At 34.6% G+C, this 19,815-nt stretch overlaps 1 protein-coding gene across 1 annotated transcript in view; it reads left to right on the top strand.

Annotated features, from left to right (window-relative positions):
• The window catches only part of Pygo1 (pygopus family PHD finger 1), a 37,360-nt gene extending 29,560 nt beyond the window's left edge, over positions 1-7,800 (top strand). Inside the window, exon 3 of the mRNA XM_046461732.2 lies at positions 667-7,800. Within this exon, the coding sequence (XP_046317688.1) occupies positions 667-1,791 (1,125 nt within the window). The 3' untranslated portion in view covers positions 1,792-7,800. The remainder of the gene's footprint in view (positions 1-666) is intronic.
• The last annotated feature ends 12,015 nt before the right edge of the window (positions 7,801-19,815 follow it).

The raw sequence follows: 19,815 nt of genomic DNA, 5'->3' as shown, positions 1-19,815 counted from the left end.
GCTTTTATGGCTTTATTCTTTAAGTTTGAAGCACTCTTTTGATAATAAAGGCTATAAATAAGTATGACATTTGTACAAATAACTTTGCCTTTCCATTTTGGCCACTATCTGATAAACTTGCAATGTGATTTAAATCTGGCAATTTATTTTTCCAGTGTGAAGTCTAGAGCTTAGTGTTTTGGTAATGCTTTAATTGTATCTCCCTGAAGTTAAGCTAAGAGGAAAAAAATTAGATCCTATTTATTGTTATTTAATTTTATGATTTTTGAAGGATCTAAAAGGTATTTTGGGTTGGAGGGATCTAAAAGGTAGTTTGGCTTTAGTGTTTTAAGTTAAAGTGTTTAGTTACAGGAAAACATACTAAATGAAAATTATGATAATGAAACTTCTTTTGAAGGTTAAATACTTGAGAGATTTGAAATAACAATGGATTTGAGCTCAGAAAAGCATACTTATTTCCTTTCCTAAATGAGACATGACTATTTTTATCATTAAGCATAATTATATGTTAAAATTATTTGTAATTGAAAGGTCAAGTGAAGAAATTAAATTTTTATAACACCATAAGAGAAACTTGACTAAAACCAAATTCATAGGTATTAAGATAACAGGAAAATTGTAATGACTTCTTTAGTTAAGAACATGAACTTTACATTTTCTTTTCAGGGACCTTCTTTTCCTCCATTATCTGAGTATGCTCCACCACCGAATCCAAACTCTGACCATCTAGTGGCTGCTAATCCATTTGATGACAACTATAATACTATTTCCTATAAACCACTACCTTCATCAAATCCATATCTTGGCCCTGGTTATCCTGGCTTTGGAGGCTATAGCACATTCAGAATGCCACCTCACGTTCCCCCAAGAATGTCTTCCCCATATTGTGGACCTTATTCGCTCAGGAATCAGCCACACCCATTTCCTCAGAATCCTTTGGGCATGGGTTTTAATCGACCTCACGCTTTTAACTTTGGGCCACATGATAATTCAAGTTTTGGAAATCCATCTTATAATAATGTACTAAATCAGAACATTAACATGCCTAATCAACATTTTAGACAAAATCCTGCTGAAAACTTTAATCAGATTCCTCCACAGAATACTAGCCAAGTATCTAACCCTGATTTGGCATCTAATTTTGTCCCTGGAAATAATTCAAGTTTTACTTCTCCATTAGAATCTAATCATTCTTTTATTCCACCTCCAAACACTTTTGGTCAAGCAAAAGCACCACCTCCGAAACAAGACTTTAGTCAAGGAGCAACTAAAAACACTAATCAAAATTCATCTGCTCATCCACCTCACTTAAATATGGAGGATACAGTGAATCAGAGCAATATTGAATTAAAAAATGTTAATCGAAACAATGCAGTAAATCAAGAGAACAGTCGTTCAAGTAGCACTGAAGCTACAAACAACAGCCATGCAAATGGGACACAGAACAAGCCACGACAACCTAGAGGTGCAACAGATGCCTGCACCACTGAAAAAAGCAATAAATCATCTCTCCACCCAAGCCGTCATGGCCATTCGTCTTCTGACCCAGTGTATCCTTGTGGAATTTGTACAAATGAAGTGAATGATGATCAGGATGCCATCTTATGTGAGGCCTCTTGTCAGAAATGGTTTCACCGGATCTGTACTGGAATGACTGAAACAGCTTATGGCCTACTAACAGCAGAAGCATCAGCAGTATGGGGCTGTGATACCTGTATGGCTGATAAAGATGTCCAACTAATGCGCACTAGAGAAACTTTTGGTCCACCTGCAGTGGGCAGTGATGCTTAATCACAAGCATTAACTAAAGTGGGGTTTTCCCCTCTGTATTACAGAGGTTTGGTGACACAGGATTTTAATGTTTTATGTTATTTTTTTAAATACACACAGAAAACATTTACCTTTTAGTTTTTATTAATATTTCACTTCATTACTAGTGCAACTTTGTATTGTCTTTGTTTGCTCTCTTAAATGAGGATAATGTATGTGGGGTACTTTAGAAACAAATAAATGTTAGTAGTTATTTATCATAAACATAAAAGCCTCTTGAAGCTTCAAAATAATATAACAAATCTAGGCAAGTTTTAACTTTTAAAATGTGTATTTCAGTGGTGAATTTTGGCTGTATCACATTAAACATTTAATTAAAAAGTTTCTGAAGGATCCATTTAAATATTTCCAAACATAATATGTGGAGGTATAACATGGGGGAAAGCACACATTTTAATGGATTTATTTTAAATAAGAAGAGTATGACACCAGATTCCTCCTCTACTAGGGTCTTTGAAATAAGTGAATTTCATACTTTAAAATTAGTCTTTCCAGGATATGTATACAGATATGAGACAGAGACAGATTTTAGCATATAGATTCTCAGCATTTGTTTATTAACTTGTGGATTGTATCACATGAAATTGCTAATATTAGATCAGTTGAAAATTGACTGCATTTAGTAAAGTTGTCATAAAGTATGTTTCCAGTATTACTATTTAGAATTATGATAGTATTTTGGTTTTAATTTTCTTTGGTTATTGAGTTGTTTTGTTATTGTTGTCCAGAGAAATAAATAATATGGTGTCCTCCGAAGAATTGTGAACACTTTCTTTTTTATGATTTTAAACTTGGACATATTGCAAATGAAGAAGGTAGAAACACCGGTTTGGCTTTAGAGGACTCTGCTGGCAAAAGAACTAACTACTTAGTTTGAAAATTCTTGTTCTGGGGATCTGAATTTCCAATATGTACCTCAGGGAAGATCAAAATCCATGTAAATAAAGACCAATTAAGAGCTTAGATGAAAGCTAACTTACAAACAATCAGTAATTTGAGGCCTTGCTGAAGGCTAAGGAGTTTTTGCTGTGACTGGGTGATATGTAAAAATGGAACCGAGATTACACTCTAGAGAGAGAAAGAACAGTTACAGTTGAAGGTATGCTCACTCAGACTCAAATAGAAAACAAAACAAAACAAAACATGTTGAGAGCAGATCATAACTGGTGACCAAATAAATAAAAAGATACAGTATGACAATTGATAGTAATTTATACAATGATTGAATGTTGATGAAACTCTAATAATTCACCACCTTTATCATTGCAACCAAAAAAGTTTGGAAGACAATGGTGATCCTTGAAGGAGATAATTACTACAATTTGAACCTGGGGAAGCAATGACAGCAGCAGCATGTTGCCAAGAAATCTGAATTATGTATGAAAATTTCGATTTAACAACATCCTTTGGTTAACAAACCCTCATTTCTACATGACAGGACTTTACATGTCGCAAGTCACTAAAGCAAAGTTAATTGACTTGGGTGGTGAAATTTTGTCATTATCTATCATAGTTCCTGGACCTTCAATGGATTACCATCTTTTTCATCATTTGGAGCTTTTTCTAAGAAACAACATGTTCCCCAACTGAGAATCAGTAACTAGAGTATTTGAACAATATATACATCCTAAGAAAATGATGAATTCTATAAAAATGGAGAAAACTAATGCTAATGCTTCTGATACATATCTTAATGGAATAAAACTTACTTTTAAAAATAGTGTTTTAATTTTGACCCACAAAACAGCAATTTCATATGGTACAGGTAATAGTTTTCTCCTTCTACCCTCAACTAGTTAGAGGTGAGTTCAAAATATTTTCAGAGTTGTATATCTTCACAATTTTAGGAGATGAAATGAGATAAACTCTAATACTAGGTGTTCTTTTGTGTGAAAACTTTACCAATTGAAGCAGGTCAAAATGCATTGTTTTGGGCTGACTTTGGCATTTTGATGATGTTCAGTACATACCTGAAGATTCCATTTTGCTTACTTTGTAGTTTTGTTAAAGAGAGATAATTTTCTAAACATTGAAGGACCTAGTTTTGTTTTTCCTGAAATTTTCTTGAGTAATGATTTTTAAGAAATGATAGAGTACATGCTATATCACCACTTCTAGCATCAGATCATGACTTTTTTTGACTGAGTTGAACTAGATAGATATTTTTAATGGAACCTTCCAATGCCCTCAGGATTTAACACTTGATGTGGCAGTGTGTACTTGAGTTGTGCTCATTACTAAATTTTTTTTAAAATATTTTTTTTAGTTGTAGATGGACACAATACCTTTACTTTATTTAGGTGCTAGGCTAGTGCTCTACCACTGAGCCCCTCATTGCTAAAATTGAGTATGCAGTTTCTTAAAACCTTCGTTGCTTACACTTTAAGTAGTTACCTGTTTTTGTAAAAATGAAATAACCTCTCCCAGGCTAATCTAAAATATTTATAAGGTATTTCTTTCATTAAGTGGTTTTTAAAAAACCATATAAACAAATAAATTTTTATTCAAGTGTTTAGGTTTTCAAAACACCTTACTCTAAGAATCTAATGGTTCTAAAGGAAAACCTATGATTGATTCTGACATAAATCAACCAAACTATAATCATTCCTGATGAATATTTTCATGTGTTTGAATTAATTTTTTACTAATTCTACATTTGTCTCTACAACACTCTAAAATTATATAGATGGTAGGTGCTTTGGGGTAGGAAAAATGATGAATTATGAGAATGGCCAGAAAATTTGTCCAATTTGTCACAAAAAGTCCATTAAACAAATTGATACTATTTTCTTAGGAAAAGTGTTGAGCTTCTCTCAACTACAGAAATATGCAGTGATGGATATAGGTGGTGGAATTGTATCTTTCAAGATATTATCCCTTTCCTTCCCTGAAAAGCCTCATCTCGTGCACACATATACAAGGACACACAACCAAGTAGGATTAGAATTTCTCCTACATTCTCAAGTTTCACTAAAGTTCAAAATGGCTAAATATTAGCATCTAGGCTCACTCACCAATGCCAAGTTACTAATGAAAAGTTTTCAAGCATCAGTTTCTTTCTTAGGACTTGCTTTGCTCATTCATGATTCCTGGTCAACTTCTTCTAGATGTTACTGGACACGCTAATACTGAAACAGCTTAGTTTATAATAGAAAATTAATTGTTCTTCAGATAGAGTGCTTAGAATTAGATTTGTGATCAGTGATTTCCTTTTGAGTAAAATGCTTTAGAGTACTGCTATTATGATTCTTGTTACCCAAATTAGAAGGTTATATACATGAAACTGAAGATTTTCTTGTACTAGTTCTTAGTCTTCATAGATAAGCACAATGTAAATCAGGTTTTTTGGTAGGTTCCCCCCCCCCCCCTGCCCAGACTCCCAGTTCTGCTTAGTGGCAGAAAAAAACTCTTTAAGAGTATGGGTCACCATGAAATCTGCTGACTTTAATCATCCACATAAAATCAGTACCAAGAGTTTTCATCTAACATGCTTTCAAACTTTTGTGTCTTGAACAAATTAGAATGCTAGTATTTATTATCCAGCATACTAATTGTATTTAATAGTAAGAAAACATAAGCAATGATTTTTTAAAAGGGAGTTAGACAGTATTTGGATTTCTTTTGCAATGTACAGAGTTTTCATATGCATGAGCATTTGTGCTATTTTAGACTTTTTTTTTTTTTTAATTAAAAAAGTTGAAAAGCATCCAGGCTCCCAAAGTTCATTTGTAAATAGTGGCTTGGAACTCTATATAAAATGATTAGATTCCTAGGGAAGCTCATAAAGGTGTATTTAAACCATAATGTAGTTAACTGCTGTTATACTGAGATTTCAGTTTTCTTAAGGAAACCAGTCAATGTAAGAGAAAAAAAACAGAGATCTTTACTTTTTTCTGTGTTGAGGAAGGTTAAGTTCTGTCCCGTGAGTTGTTTCCCAGTGGCTCTTTTACAGTTTTAAACTCTCTGGTGTAATGCTGCACAAACAAGCTTGTCTTTCCCCCTCCTGGATGCTCTGTCTCTCAAATTTTCCCATCTTTCCTCTAATCAGAAATTATGTTTGTGTGGTTATCTGTTGGCTAGATTTAAGAGAAAAGCATTTTTCTGCTCATATGAGTGAAGATAATGGAGAAAGTGACTTAATTTTTTTAAAAAAATCTTCAAAATGAATCTTTAATATTACCATTTTACACTGTATGACCACATTTCAGGCATCAGGGAAAACAGTATTTTTAGCAAATTAACTGGTTTTGTCTTAAGACTATTTCTAATTTCTTTAGGTTGTTTTGCCTTTTCACAACTTGCTGTCCTCTAATTCTGAACTCAAAAGATTTCCTCATTTTCAAATTTGAGAAACTTTCCCTTTCTTTTTCATTTATCCAGTAGAGCAGTATAAAAGTCACAACTGCGTTTTCGAGCTCTTGGTAGAGAGAGGTTTGCAGGCATCTCTGGAGTGAGCAGGCTAGGGATAACAATAACATCTTCCAAGACAAGTGGTTAAAGGGAAATGAAGGGAAGAAAATGGCCATGTGTGTGCCAGGCATTAACACATCACAAACTGCCTGTGCTTATTAAAAACTTTAAATGAAATCCAATGGATAAGATTCATCTTTGTCATATTTTATCAATAATACATTTACTTGCAATTATATTAAAACTTACTCTAAATATTGGTACCTTTCTTATTCTGTAGATAATATAGATGATGTTGCTTGTTAGTTAAAATGTTATCTTTTATAAAAGAAAGTCCTGCTTCTTATCATGATGTATGTGACTTAAATGATTGTTTCATATTAAAACTATTTCTTCCTTATGTACTGTTTACATATACCTCTTTTTGGGATATTAGTTCAGTACTTTTATACAAATCTGAATGTGTTCCACATTGGTGACATGTATTTTTGCAGTAATTTTTGTTTTGTTCTTAGAGCATGTCTAAAGTAATACATGCACTAGTGCTGTGGTCTGTGACAAAATTACTGTAATTCAAATTGGAAAACAAAATGTTTCCAGACTTTGTCCAACATTTATTCCTATGGCAAAGGAAATTACTATGTAATACTAATTACTTCTTATGCTGGTATGTTTTAAGCTACTCTATGAAGTATGTGAAACATCAATATTTATGGATTAGTAGATGGTCTGATGTCTTTGAAATGTGAGAGAGGAGTAAAATTGGTGTTAGCAATTTATGATACTCATAAAACACTAAAATTTGTATAAAATTTTAAATTTGATCTTCTGTAGGTATGATTTACCAAGAAATTAACTGACAGTGCTTATTAGTATTCTTTTAGCCCATACTACTAAAATTATACCATAGACATTGAACTTAAGCAGATATCTCCCAACCAAAAGTAGTATCATTCTCTCCACCATGACCAAAATAAGTAGTAATACTAATCTTCACTTATTAAGAAGTGATTAAGATACCATAAAACTCCTCTACTTTACTTGGAATTTGTACTGTTGATACAAAGACTTGAATGCAGTTTACTTTGTATTATCTGATGGGAAGACTTGTTAATAAAAGTCATAATCAAGATTTAAAGAAAAATGTTTAATTTTGAAGGCAAATTAAAAACGTTTTTAAATTTTAGAGGCATTTATTTAAGAAAATTAGTTTTAAATCATTCTTATTTTGTCATAAAAACAACCAAAAGAATTGTAATAGATGATACTTGGCCAGTGCACGTTTGTATATTTGAAATCACATGCTTGAAAGAAAAAAACCCTGCTCCTGAGTGCTTAAACTGCATATCTTTTAAAAGTGTTAAAGATATTAGACTTTTATCAATTAAACTGTCCTGAATGAATGTTTTACTACACCAGTGAGTATGTTAGAAAATAAATGTATACCTATATTATGTTAATAACATTTCTGTACAGCATCATATTTGGCATGGTGGTTGTGGTATGTTTTGTACTTTTGATTGTCAACTTTTGATAGGATTAATATAGCAATAAATCTGACTTAGTCTTAATATTTTTTTTAAATGCCAGGTAACATACTGTGTCATAATCTCATTATATTTTACTTGAGTGCCCATATTTTCATAGGTCTATTTTTTGTGTTAAAAATTTTAATATTACATGTTAGGGATTGTGTGTGTGTACTCTGTGTGTGTGTGTGTCTAATACTTTTACATACAATCTTTTAGAACTGGGTGTTTCTGTTTTAATTATAGAGATTTAAAGAAGTATTAGTATTAAATGATCATGAACTGTTTTGTGGCAAAGTTTAAGTATGAGATTACTAGATCACTCCAAATTCCTTATTATCCTTATGTGGTTTATATATATTACAATTTTCAAAGAAATAAAATTGTCTTGGTAACTGATAGATTATAGTAAATCATGGGGTAGTTAGTTTAAAGGCTTCCAAGTGTTAATTACATTTTCGGTTCTAAATACTTTTAAACAATTACTCTAAATAGTAGTAAGCCAGTTCTACTTTATATTTTTGAGATGTTTAACTCTTACAGTTTCTCCCTTCTGATCCTTTTCCCTTCTTCCCTAAACACCATGCTAGAATTTAAAACTGGATTTTACTTTGCCTTCCACTTTTCAGTTTTTTAGTCTAAAGTAATAAAACAAATAAAGGTTCCACTGTCAAGACAGTCCATGTTATTGTTGGCCATTCTTTTCAGGGATAATGCTAATGTCATTTGTGCATTGTACAGAGAATGTCAGTATATAGACCTATTATTGGTAGAAATGATGTATAGCAGGCTTTCTTGAATAATGTGTATGGTAAGTTTGTTTCCTATAGTGTTATTATGCTGAAGATTCTTTTAAATAAAGCTAGTTTTTAAAGAGAAAAAGACCTGTTTTAAGTATTTGACTTTCATCTTTCATCAGGACAAATAGGTATGAGCATCTCGGCTTTGGGAGGGATATGTCCAATAAAACATCAAGTAGGATTAAGGTTATCAACATACCAGGAAATTAATTTCATACTGAGACCCAATATTTTTGTCCAGGACTTATATACATTATTTTTCTTGCTGTGGATTATGTACAGAATGATCATAATTCATTTCTAAAAAGTTGGGAATGATCATATGACAAAATGCTGTGGTTATCTTTGAGTAACAGAAGAACAGATGATTTTTCTAATTGTATTAGGAAAGGGATGTGGGATAGGAAAAGGAAAGACAGTGGGATAAATCCAAAATAATTTTCATATGTACTTATATGAATACACCATAGTGAATCCTACCGTCAGGTACACCCATAAGAATGGGATCTGTTAGCATAATTGCAGCCATCTTCCTTTTCCCCACCCCCACTTTAAGAATAGTGTTCCCAAGAAATAGAAACTAGCCATAGATAAAACCTACCGGCCTGGAGATGTGCTGGTCTCTCCCTGTTCTCTCATTGAGAGATAGATAGGAGACAACTTATTGGACCCTGAGATGGGGATGCACTGGTTTTCCTGTTCTCTCTGTGAGAAGAGAAAGGGACATGCCAGTTTTCCTGTTCCCCTCTGAGAGATAGGAAAGCTGCCTGTCTCTGTTCCCAAGAAACAATCTTGCCTTCCACAAGATCTGGGGATGCTTACTATTATGTCAGTCAAGACTATACCTGCCCCTAGCATGATCCCTAAGTGAGTTGTTGCTGCTCTCCCTCCTTGCTGCTACTGTCCCTCTTTTTGTGCACAGCAGCCTTTTCAGGCTCCTAACAATAAACTCGCTTCTTATCCCAGCTGTGTGTGTGCCACTTTTCTTTCATTGATGCCAGTGACTCTATCAGGTTCTCCCATCAGCTTTGCCCCCCACCCCCGGGGGGGGGGATTTAAGCTGCCTTAGGGCCCAGGACAGTCACCACACGCCTTCTTCCATTCACTGAGTGCTCTTCTTTTGCATCCCCACACCAGCTTCATTTGGGTAAGTGACTTCACCCTTCCCCTCCCCTCCTCACAAGTCTACGGCAGTGACAAGTCTCCTCTTTAGAGGAGACTTAGATGTTGGCCCAACACCAAGATTCTTGACCTTCCCATCCCTTCCCCTTGGCGAGTTCACTCTTGGGTCTTGGTTCTCGGCTCCTCAGCAGAGCTCACAAAAGCCCTGGCCAGGTACAAAGACCTAATGAATGGCAAAACCCAGGACTAGGGAATTATCGGGAGACTACCCGCTTCTCAGTCCCAGAAAGGCTTCAGCCCTGGACCAGTGAATTGTGTGGTGATGACCCCCCTTCACTGTTGTCCTCTCTCCTACTCTGGTTTAGACTAGAGCCAGGGATGCCTGCCTCTAGCCACTCCACTATTTCAACTTGCCATGGGGAACTCCCAATCTAAAATCCCATTTGACTCACCTGACTCATCTGCCTCCTTGCCCACTTAGCCCCTCTCCGTGTGGCTCCAGATCTGAAGGCCCATCAACTAATTCAACTTTCCACTCAGTCATGCCCTTCTATGACTTGGCCAATGGATCTAGAAGGCCACCAACAGCACCTTTGTTTCCATTATTTTATGGGATCTTCATAACTTTTGCAAGTGCTCAGGAAAATGGAAGGAAATCCCTTATGTGCAGGCTTTCTCCTTTCTGCACTCTAAGCCTTCCCTTTGTTCCTCTTGCTCCCCTGCCCAGTTTCTACTTGCCACTAAAACTCTGGATTCCTCCAGAGACTCTACTTCTAGACAAACAAGGGACCTAGAATACTCCTCCCTTCTTCTATTGGCATAGTTCATTGTAAAGCCCTAGGCAGCAATCTCCCTGGCCAAAGCCACACTGAAGCTAACATTAAAATACAAACAGCAGACTCAACAGGCTTGATAAGAGGCCTCAGACTACAAGAAAAAAAAAAGTGTCAATTTAACTTTTCTCTCATTGGTGCCATGACTTGGATAAATTTTAATAATAAACATGTATTCCTTTGGGAAGCAGGAAATACAATTTTAAATAGTAAACAGGAAAAAAATTATCAGAAAAAATATCAAAGAAATTTGACATGAAGAAATCTGATAGTAAAAAACAACTAACCAATACCTTTTGAAATTTCAATCCACTCAAGATAAAAATAATAGCCTGAGAAAGAACTTAAGGTAAGTATACTTAGAATTGTGAAAGGTAAACTAAAAAAATAAAAATGAAATTATGAAATCCAAATAACTGGACATTATTCAACATTTATTGTCAAGCTCTGTTCTAGTGCTAAAACTACAGCAGTATATGAGACAAAAAATTAAATAATAAAAAAAATTTCATGAGGTTTTTAATTTAGTGATGCAGACAACAAACTATAAAGAAAGGATAAGTACTATGAAGAAATAAAGGTAATGGAATAGGGCGTGTTGGCACAGGGCAGGAAGTACAAAGTAATTCATAGTTTTTAATAACTTAAAAAACATTTAGGTGAAGAGTGGAAGGAGTAAGGAAGACCATCATAGTGAACTGCAATTAACATAATTGCAGCAGGTAATATGGTCCTGTGGCGGGATCATGCTTGGCGTATTACAGATTTTTCAGTTCATGTGGTTGGAATGAAGTGAACAGGCGGAGGATTGACTGGAGAAGGAATCAGAAATTTTAGAGGAGGCCAGATAATGTGAGGCTTTATCCACCAATTGTAGAATGGACAAATCTTTTTACATTCATGTAATATAAGAAAAAGAACTGATACACATTCTGAAGGCAAAAGAATGGGCATAGAGTTCAGTTCAATGGTTGCTAGGAATAGGAACTAAGAGTGGAAGGAGGGGACTCTTTGGTGAAATGGGAATGTCCTCCTGTTCACTTCATCGTGGTTGTGGTTGAGGTTATATGACTCAAAACTCAGAATTATATATCTCAAAAGGGTGATTTTTTTAAGTGTTGGTTATTTAAAATATGTTCTCATGCATGCTAGGCAAGTACTCCACAACTGAGCCCAAAAGGGTGGATTTTTACTGCATGTAAATTATACATTAGTAATCTACCTTTAAAAAAATTGATTAGAGGCCAGGAAACAGAGCTTACTTTCACATATTCCCTATAAGTAAGAGGGCTTATTTATTCTGAATAAGGAATGATTTTTTTCATTGAAATGCAGCTACATCAGTATTTAAGATGTAAATTTATAGTCTTAAATGGACCTATGAAAAATAAGGACATATTTTTAAATATATATTTAACTCAAGGAATTGAAAGATACATGAGGAGTTCTAAAGAAAGCAAAATAGAGACAAATATAAAAGCAGAAATTAGTGAAATAAAAAGCAAAAGAAAAATTGAAGATCAGCCAAACTAAAGATAATTTTATTAGTCTTTCAAAAGACTCAAAAACAAGCATGCAATAAGGGTGATAGGGAAAGAGATTATACAAATTTAAAATATTAGAAATAAAAATGTGAACATAGTCTTAGAGTAGAAAATGCTATGAACAGTCTTATGTCAGTGGAGACTAAGGCTAGGAGGAAGATTTGAGGAATAGGATATTGGTATAACCCTAGACACTAATGTGACTAGGTGGTGATCAGTATTAACATCACCATGCATGGGACCAATCAACATCTTACGCCCCTGAAATGAGTGATTCACTTAGGAAGGCACAAACTCATTTCTGTGATATCCCTGCCAAGAATGCATGATCTGCCTCTCATGGTAGGGAAACACCAGATAGATCCACTTCGGGGGTTGTCTTACAAAAGGTAAGGCCTGTAGTCTCCAGATTGGAGAAAACTGAAGACACATGATAACTAAACACACTGAATGTTCCCAGATGGGTTCTGAAGTAGAAAAAGAGTCATTATGGGTAAAATATAAATGGTGTCTGTGGATTGGAGAATAATGTACTAATATGTCCTTACTTGGAGGATTGTACTGTCAACCTATATAAGAGTTTGGGGAAATTACATACATATTAGGAGTGATATATTTAGGGGCATCATCCTGCAGCTTGCTCTCATGTTCAGAACAAGACTGGTGGGTATGAGTAGGAGTGTGTGAGTGAAGGAAAATGATGGCTTAGAGGAAAGGTGCACTCTCCAGTTGTTCTTCAACTCCAAAACTCCATGCAGCTGAAGTTTTGCTTCTCAGTGAGGTGGGTGACTGAGGGGATTTACTGAAATTTAACATTGGATGGTAAAATAGCCAAAGAAACAAATTAAGAAGATTTGTACATAAAATAATGGATAATATGTCCCAAAAGCTCAAGAGGCTGAGGGAGGAGGATTGTAAATTCAAAGCCAGCTGCTTGATGAGAAAACAGGTCAGATTTAACAAGCCCCACTCCTTGATCAAAGAGGTACATAACCAAAAAAGAAATGCAAAGAAGGGTGCATCAGTATAAGCAACAAACATCTATCCTTGCCAACAATTTTGAATAACTCAGCGGAAACAAATCCTTCATTCCCCACCCCTTTTTTTAAACTTTTTTTTTTGTGTGTGTGTGTCTCTGTGTGTGTGTTTTCTCATGGTGCTAATAGGTTCAATTTTGGAGAGGCAAAATTTTATGTGGGTTTGTTTTGGTTTGTATTTTATTTGTTTTTTTCTTACCTTTATTTTTGTTGCTCTTATTACTCCTCCTTCATTTTCTTCCTCCTCTAATAGCCAAATTCTCCTGTTCCCACTTCCTGGCTCTCTTTTTTAATTACTCTCAGTTTTTTTATGTATCCTCCTTTATATTTTATAAGAGGATCTGGGAAATGATTTGGACACTACAAGTTCATGGGGTAGAGATCTTGCTGCTGACCTACCTACACCAGCAACTCAGCCAAGTGACAGTGAAGACTCCATGCATGAAAGAGTCCTGCTTGAGCTTCAACACATAGAAGAGACAAAACCCCTAAACCAGGCCCAGTTAGGAAACGCAAGAGAGGAACCTCAGGTCCCACACCTGGAAATTTTAGTCACAACAAAAACAGAAGTTCCAAGGTGGGGGAAAAGGTAACTACACACCAAAGACACTATGCATAAAAGAGGAAAAGGAGTTCATATAAACAGATGTGCAAGCCCAACCCTCTAAAAACATGCAGAAACAGGCAAGCCCCCCCAAAATATATAATTCCTCAACAAAGGAACACACAGATATGAAATTGGATGAAATCCTGGAGAAAGACTTTAAAAACTGATTGTTAAAATATTCAGTAAAGTAAAAAGAAGACCTATGGAGTGAATGAAAAGTACAACTACAGGAGATGAAAGACCATTTCAATAAAGAAATGGGTAATTAACATAAACCAGTTAGAACTGAAAGTTAGAACCAGATAGAAATGAAAGATATAATGAATCAAATAAAAAATTCAATTGACAGCTATCACCAACAGATTAGATTACATAGAAAATAGAACTTCAGATATCAAAGATGAACTTCAGGCCTTGAAGACGGGTATATGAATTTCACTACTCAGTATGTGTCATGGTTTGGACATGAGATATCCCCTGGAAGTTCATGTGTGAAACAATGCAAGAATACTTAGAAGGGAAATGATCAGGTTATGAGAGCCTTAACTTAATCAGTGCATTAATCCCCTGATAGGTATCAATTTGGTGGTGACTCTAAGTAAGTAGGGTGTGGCTGAAGGAGGTGGTCATTGGGGGCATGCCTTTGGGATAAATATTTTGTGTTTGGTGAGTAGAGTCTCTCTCCCTTTGCTTCCTGGTGTTGTCCTGAGCTGCTTTCCTCTACCACACTGTTCAACTGTGATTTGTTCCTTCACCTTGAGCCCTGAGGAATGGAACTATTTCAGATGTCTTAGTTCATAGAAGGCTATGAACTGAGGAATGGAACCAGGCTTCTATGAACTGAGACATCTGAAATAGTAAGCCTCAAAAAAAAACTTTTCCTCCTCTAATTATTCTTGTCAGGCCTTTGGTCACAGCAATGAAAGAGCTGACTAAAACAGTATGAAATAAAGGGAAAAATAAAAAGACCCTGATCCAAAATATACAAAAACTCTGGGATAACATCAAGAGACCATTTGTTAGAGTCATTGGGGAACAGAGACTATGTAGATACAGGCTAATGGCATTAAGACCCTTTTTAGTGAAATAATAGAAAAAAGTTTCTAACCTTAGCAATGAGATATCCATGTATAGGAGGCATATAGAAACACAAATAGACAAGATTAAAAAAGAACCTGTCACCAGGTGCTGTAATGCTCTCACCAGGTTCTGTAGTACATGCCTGTAATCCCAGCAGCTCAGGATCACATGAAACAGAGGGATAAAGGCCAGCCTCAGCAATTTAGCAAGGCCCTAAGTAACATAGGGAGACCCTGTCTCAAAATAAAATATTTTAAAAATGGGCTGGGAATGTACTCAGTGGTTAAGCACCCCTGGGTTCAATCCCTGGGTAAAAAAAAAAAAAAAAAAAAAAAAACTCTCCAAGACACATCATAATCAAAATGTCTAACATAGAAAAAAAGGAAATAATATTAAAAACTGCAAGAGGAAAACATCAGGTCACATTTAGAGGTAAATCAATAAGTTTCAAGTCTGACTTCTCAAATCAGACCCTAAGATGGAGGAATGAGAAATTCCAAGCTCTGGGGGAAAAAATTAAAACAATTGTTAGCCAAAATAGCTATAATCAAGGGGGAAAATAAAAACTTTTCATGATAAGGAAAGTTAAACTAAAGATAAACTAAAAGAGTTCATGACTACTAAGCCAGCACTACAAAAAATACTCAAAAGATTTACTACACAGAAAAATCTGAAATTTTTCTCCAAAGCTCCCAAATGGATGAAGATCTCTAGAAGAGCAATTAACTAAATGAAAATTAAGATGAAATTAAATATATCAAACAGACCATAATGGCAAGAAATAACAAGAATCTATCCATAATAATATTGAATGTAAATGGTTTAAGCTCCCCAATTAAAAGACATGGATTGGCAGAAAGGATTTAAAAGCAAGATTCAAATAATAATAATAATAAATAAAAGCAAGATTCAACTACATTCTGTTTGCAACAGACTTATCTCATAGGCAAAGACATCCACAGGGTAAAAGTAAAAGGCTGGAAAAAATATTCCAAATAAATAGTGTCCAAAAACAAGAAGGGATCTCTACTCTAATATCTGTCAAAAGAGATTTCAAGAAAAAATTAATTAGAAGAGACAAAAAAATGTCACTGCACACTGGTAAAAGGAACATATGAACAAGAAAATGTATAATGGTAGTAAGTGCTTATACTCCAAATGTTGGTGCACTTTATACATTTAAAAAATAGTTCTTGACATTAAATCCCCAATAGGCCCCAATACAATAATACTGGGTGATTTCAAAAGACCCCTTTCACCAACAGATCCAGACATAAAATCAACAAAAATACTTCCACCAAATAATTCTATAAATCAAATGAACCTAACAGACATCTACAGAATATTTTACCCCAAGCATCTGAATTTACTTTTTTCTCGGCAATTTATGGAACTTTTCCCAAAATAATCCATAGTCTAGTTCACAATGTAAGTTGTAGAAAAAAATTTTTAAAAGCCCTGTTATAATCTCATGCATCTTATCAGACCATAATGAAGTTAAATTAGAAAGCAACAGCAAGAAAAATTATAGAAACCACAAAACACACAGATTTTGAAAAATACTCTTTTTTTTTTTTGCTTTTCAATTTATTTATTTATTTTATTATTAGCTGTTCAAAACTTTACAAAGCTCTTGACATATCATATTTCATACATTTGATTCAAGTGCAAAAAATACTCTTTTAAATGAGGTGTGGAGGGGCTGGGGGTGTGGCTCAAGCGGTAGCGCGATCGCCTGGCATTCCTGCGGCCCTGGTTCGAATCCTCAGCACCACATACAAAAAGATGTTGTGTACGCCAAAAACTAAAAAATAAATAAATAAATATTTTTAAAAAATGAGGTGTGGATCATAGAAAAAAATGGGAGAAAAAATCAAGAAATTTTTAGAAACAAATGAGAATAGAAATATAATATATCAAAATCTCTGGGACAGTATGAAGGCAATTATAAGAGGAAAGTTTATAGTATTGACTGGCTATATTAAAAAACAGGAAGATTCCAAATAAATCATCTAGCAATGCATCTGAAGTCCCTATAAAAGGAAGAAGAAACTAATTCCAATATTAGTAGAAAACAACATAATTAAGATCAGAGCTGAAGTTAATGAAATTGAAAATTATAAAAATACAAAAGATCACTGGGCGAGGTGGCACATGCTTGTAATCCCTGCGACTCTGGAGGCTGAGGCAGGAGGATCATGAGTTCAAATCAACTTCACCAAAAACAAGGCGCTAAGCAACTCAGTGAGACCCTGTCTCAAAATCAAATACAAAATAGGGCGGGGGGATGTGGCTCCGTGGTTGAGTGCCCCTGAGTTCAATCCCCAGTACCAAATAATAATACAAAGGATCAATGCAACAAAGAGTTGGTCCTTTGAAAATATAAATTCGATTAATAAACTCTTAGCCAAACTTACCAAGAAAAGACCCAAATTAACAAAATTAGAGATGAAAAAGTAGATATTACCTCAACCACTTTTGAAATCCATAGGATCATTAGAAACTACTTTGAAAATTTATACTCTGATAAATTGGAAAACATTGACAAATTTCTAGAATCATGCCCAAATTGAGCCTGGAAGACAAAGAAAACATTAACATCCAATATCAAGCCATGAGATTGAAGCTGCAATTAAAAGTTTTCTAAAAAAGAAAAGTCCAGGACTAAATGGATTCTCAGTTGAGTTCACAAGATCATTAATGAAGAACTAATGCTAGGCCTCCCCAAATTATTTCTATGAAATATAAAGGGAGGGAACATCCCCAAATGCATTATATGAGGCCAGTATAACTGATGCCAAAATCAGACAAAGACATGAAGGAAAGAAAACTACAGATATCCCTTATGAACAGAGATGCAAAACTCCTTAATCAAATATTATTAAACTGCAAAACCATTTCAAAAAGGTAGTACAACAAAATCAAGGGGGTTTTACTACAGAGATGCAAATAAATATATGCAAATCAATAAGTGTAATTCACCACATAAATAGAATTAAGAACAAAAATCATATGATCATTTTGATAGATACAGAAAGGGCTTTGACAAAATTCAGTGCCCATTCATGTTAACAACTGGAGACACTAGGGCTAGAGATTGCCTTAACATTATAAAATTTATATGACAAACCACAAACCAACTCAACAGAGAAAAACTGAAAGCATTTTCTCTAAAATCAAGAACAAGACAAGGATGCTCACTCTCACCACTCCCATTCAATATAGTTCTTGAAACTCTAGCCAGAGCAAACTTGCAAGAGAAGAAAATTAAAGGGATAAAAATAAGAAGTCAAATAAGAAGTCTGACCATCTTCTTAATATCAAGAATATATTATGCTCTGTAATATGTCATCTGATTACTAATGCCATGATCTTAAGTCTGGAAGACCTAAAAAACTCCACTAGAAAAATTCTAGAGCTGATAAACAAATTTATCAAAGTAGCAGGATACAAAACCAACATTCAACAGTTTTTTTATACTTCAATAGTAAATCTGCTGAGAAAGAAATCAAATAAACAATCCCTCTCACAATAATCTCAAAAAAATTACATGGGAATAAATCTAACCAAGGAGATAAAAGACCTGCACAAAGAAACCTATGGAACACTGAAGACAGAAATTAAAGAAGACCTTAAAAGATAGAAAGACCTCCCGTGTTTTGGGATAGGCAGAATGTGAACACTGGTTTGATTCTCAGCACCACACATAAATAAATAAAATAAATGTCCATTGAAAACTAAAAAATTTTTTTAAAATAATCAATAAGTGGAATTACATCAAACAAAAAAGCTTTTGCACAGCAAAGGAAATGAATAAGAAAGTAAAGACAGAGCCTATAGAATGAGAGAAATCTCAGCCAGCTACCTCTTCAACAGGTAATTAATATCCAGAATATATAAAGAACTCAAAAAAACAAAACAAAATAAAAAACAGAACCAGTAAATAGGCAAAAGAAATTAACAGACATTCCTCAAAATAAGAAATATGAATAGTCAACAAATAAATAAAATGTTCAACATCCCTGGCAATCAGACAGATTGAGATTTCATCTCACTCCAGTTAGAATGGCAAGAATAAACAAAATGCTGGCAAGGATGTGGGGGGTGGGAAAGCACAGTCATACATTGCTAGTGGGACTGCTAATTTGTATAACCACTCTGGAAAGCAGTATGGAGATTCCCCAGAAGACTAGGAATAGAACCACTATTTGACCCATCCATACCACTCCTTGGTATTTATCCAAATAATTCAAATCAGCATGCTATAGCAGTACAGGCACATCAATGTTTACAGCAGGGCCATTTACAATAGCCAAGTTATGGAACCAACCCTGGAGCCTGTCAACAGATGAATGGATATAGAAAATGTGTATATAGACCCAATGGATTTTTACTTAGCCTTAGAGAAGAATAAAATTATGGCATTTGCTAGGAAATGGGTGGAAATGGAGAACATCATGCTAAGTGAAATAAAGAAAATCAAGGGTCAATTGTTTTCTCTCATGCAGAAGCTAGAGCAAAGTAAGAAAAATGGCGGGCATATCCCACAAAAATAGAGGGGAGATGAGTAGAGTGGAAGAAGGAAATTGAGGGGAAGAGAGGAAGAATGGGATAAGTGAGGAACTGCCAAATGAATTTATGAAGTTATGTGATGTACATATATGAATATTCCACAGTAAATTCCACATTTATATATATATTTATACTTAAATATATATTTACATATATATAATTATATATAAATATACATTTATATATATTATAAATATATATTCATAAAGCACCAATTTAAAAAAATCATAAAAAAATAGAAGAAAGGACAGTTGAGCAGAGAAAGGGGAATAAGGTATGGAAGAGGGAGGAGGAGAGAGGAGGAGAAAGCACCGAGAACTAAAATGGAACAAATTATATTCCATGCATGTATGACATGTATGGCTATAATGCACTAATACAAACATTTTCTAAAAAATATATCTGGTAGGGCAAGGTAGTGTACACCTGTAATCCCAGCTACTCAGGAGGC

The sequence above is a fragment of the Marmota monax genome, unplaced genomic scaffold (genome assembly GCF_021218885.2).
Source record: "Marmota monax isolate L192 unplaced genomic scaffold, Marmota_monax_Labrador192_F-V1.1 WCK01_AAM20220418_F8-fsc00001, whole genome shotgun sequence".
Taxonomy (NCBI): Eukaryota; Metazoa; Chordata; class Mammalia; order Rodentia; family Sciuridae; genus Marmota; species Marmota monax.
The sequence above is the reverse complement of the archived record's forward strand: the minus strand, read 5'-3'. Positions and strand labels throughout refer to the sequence as shown.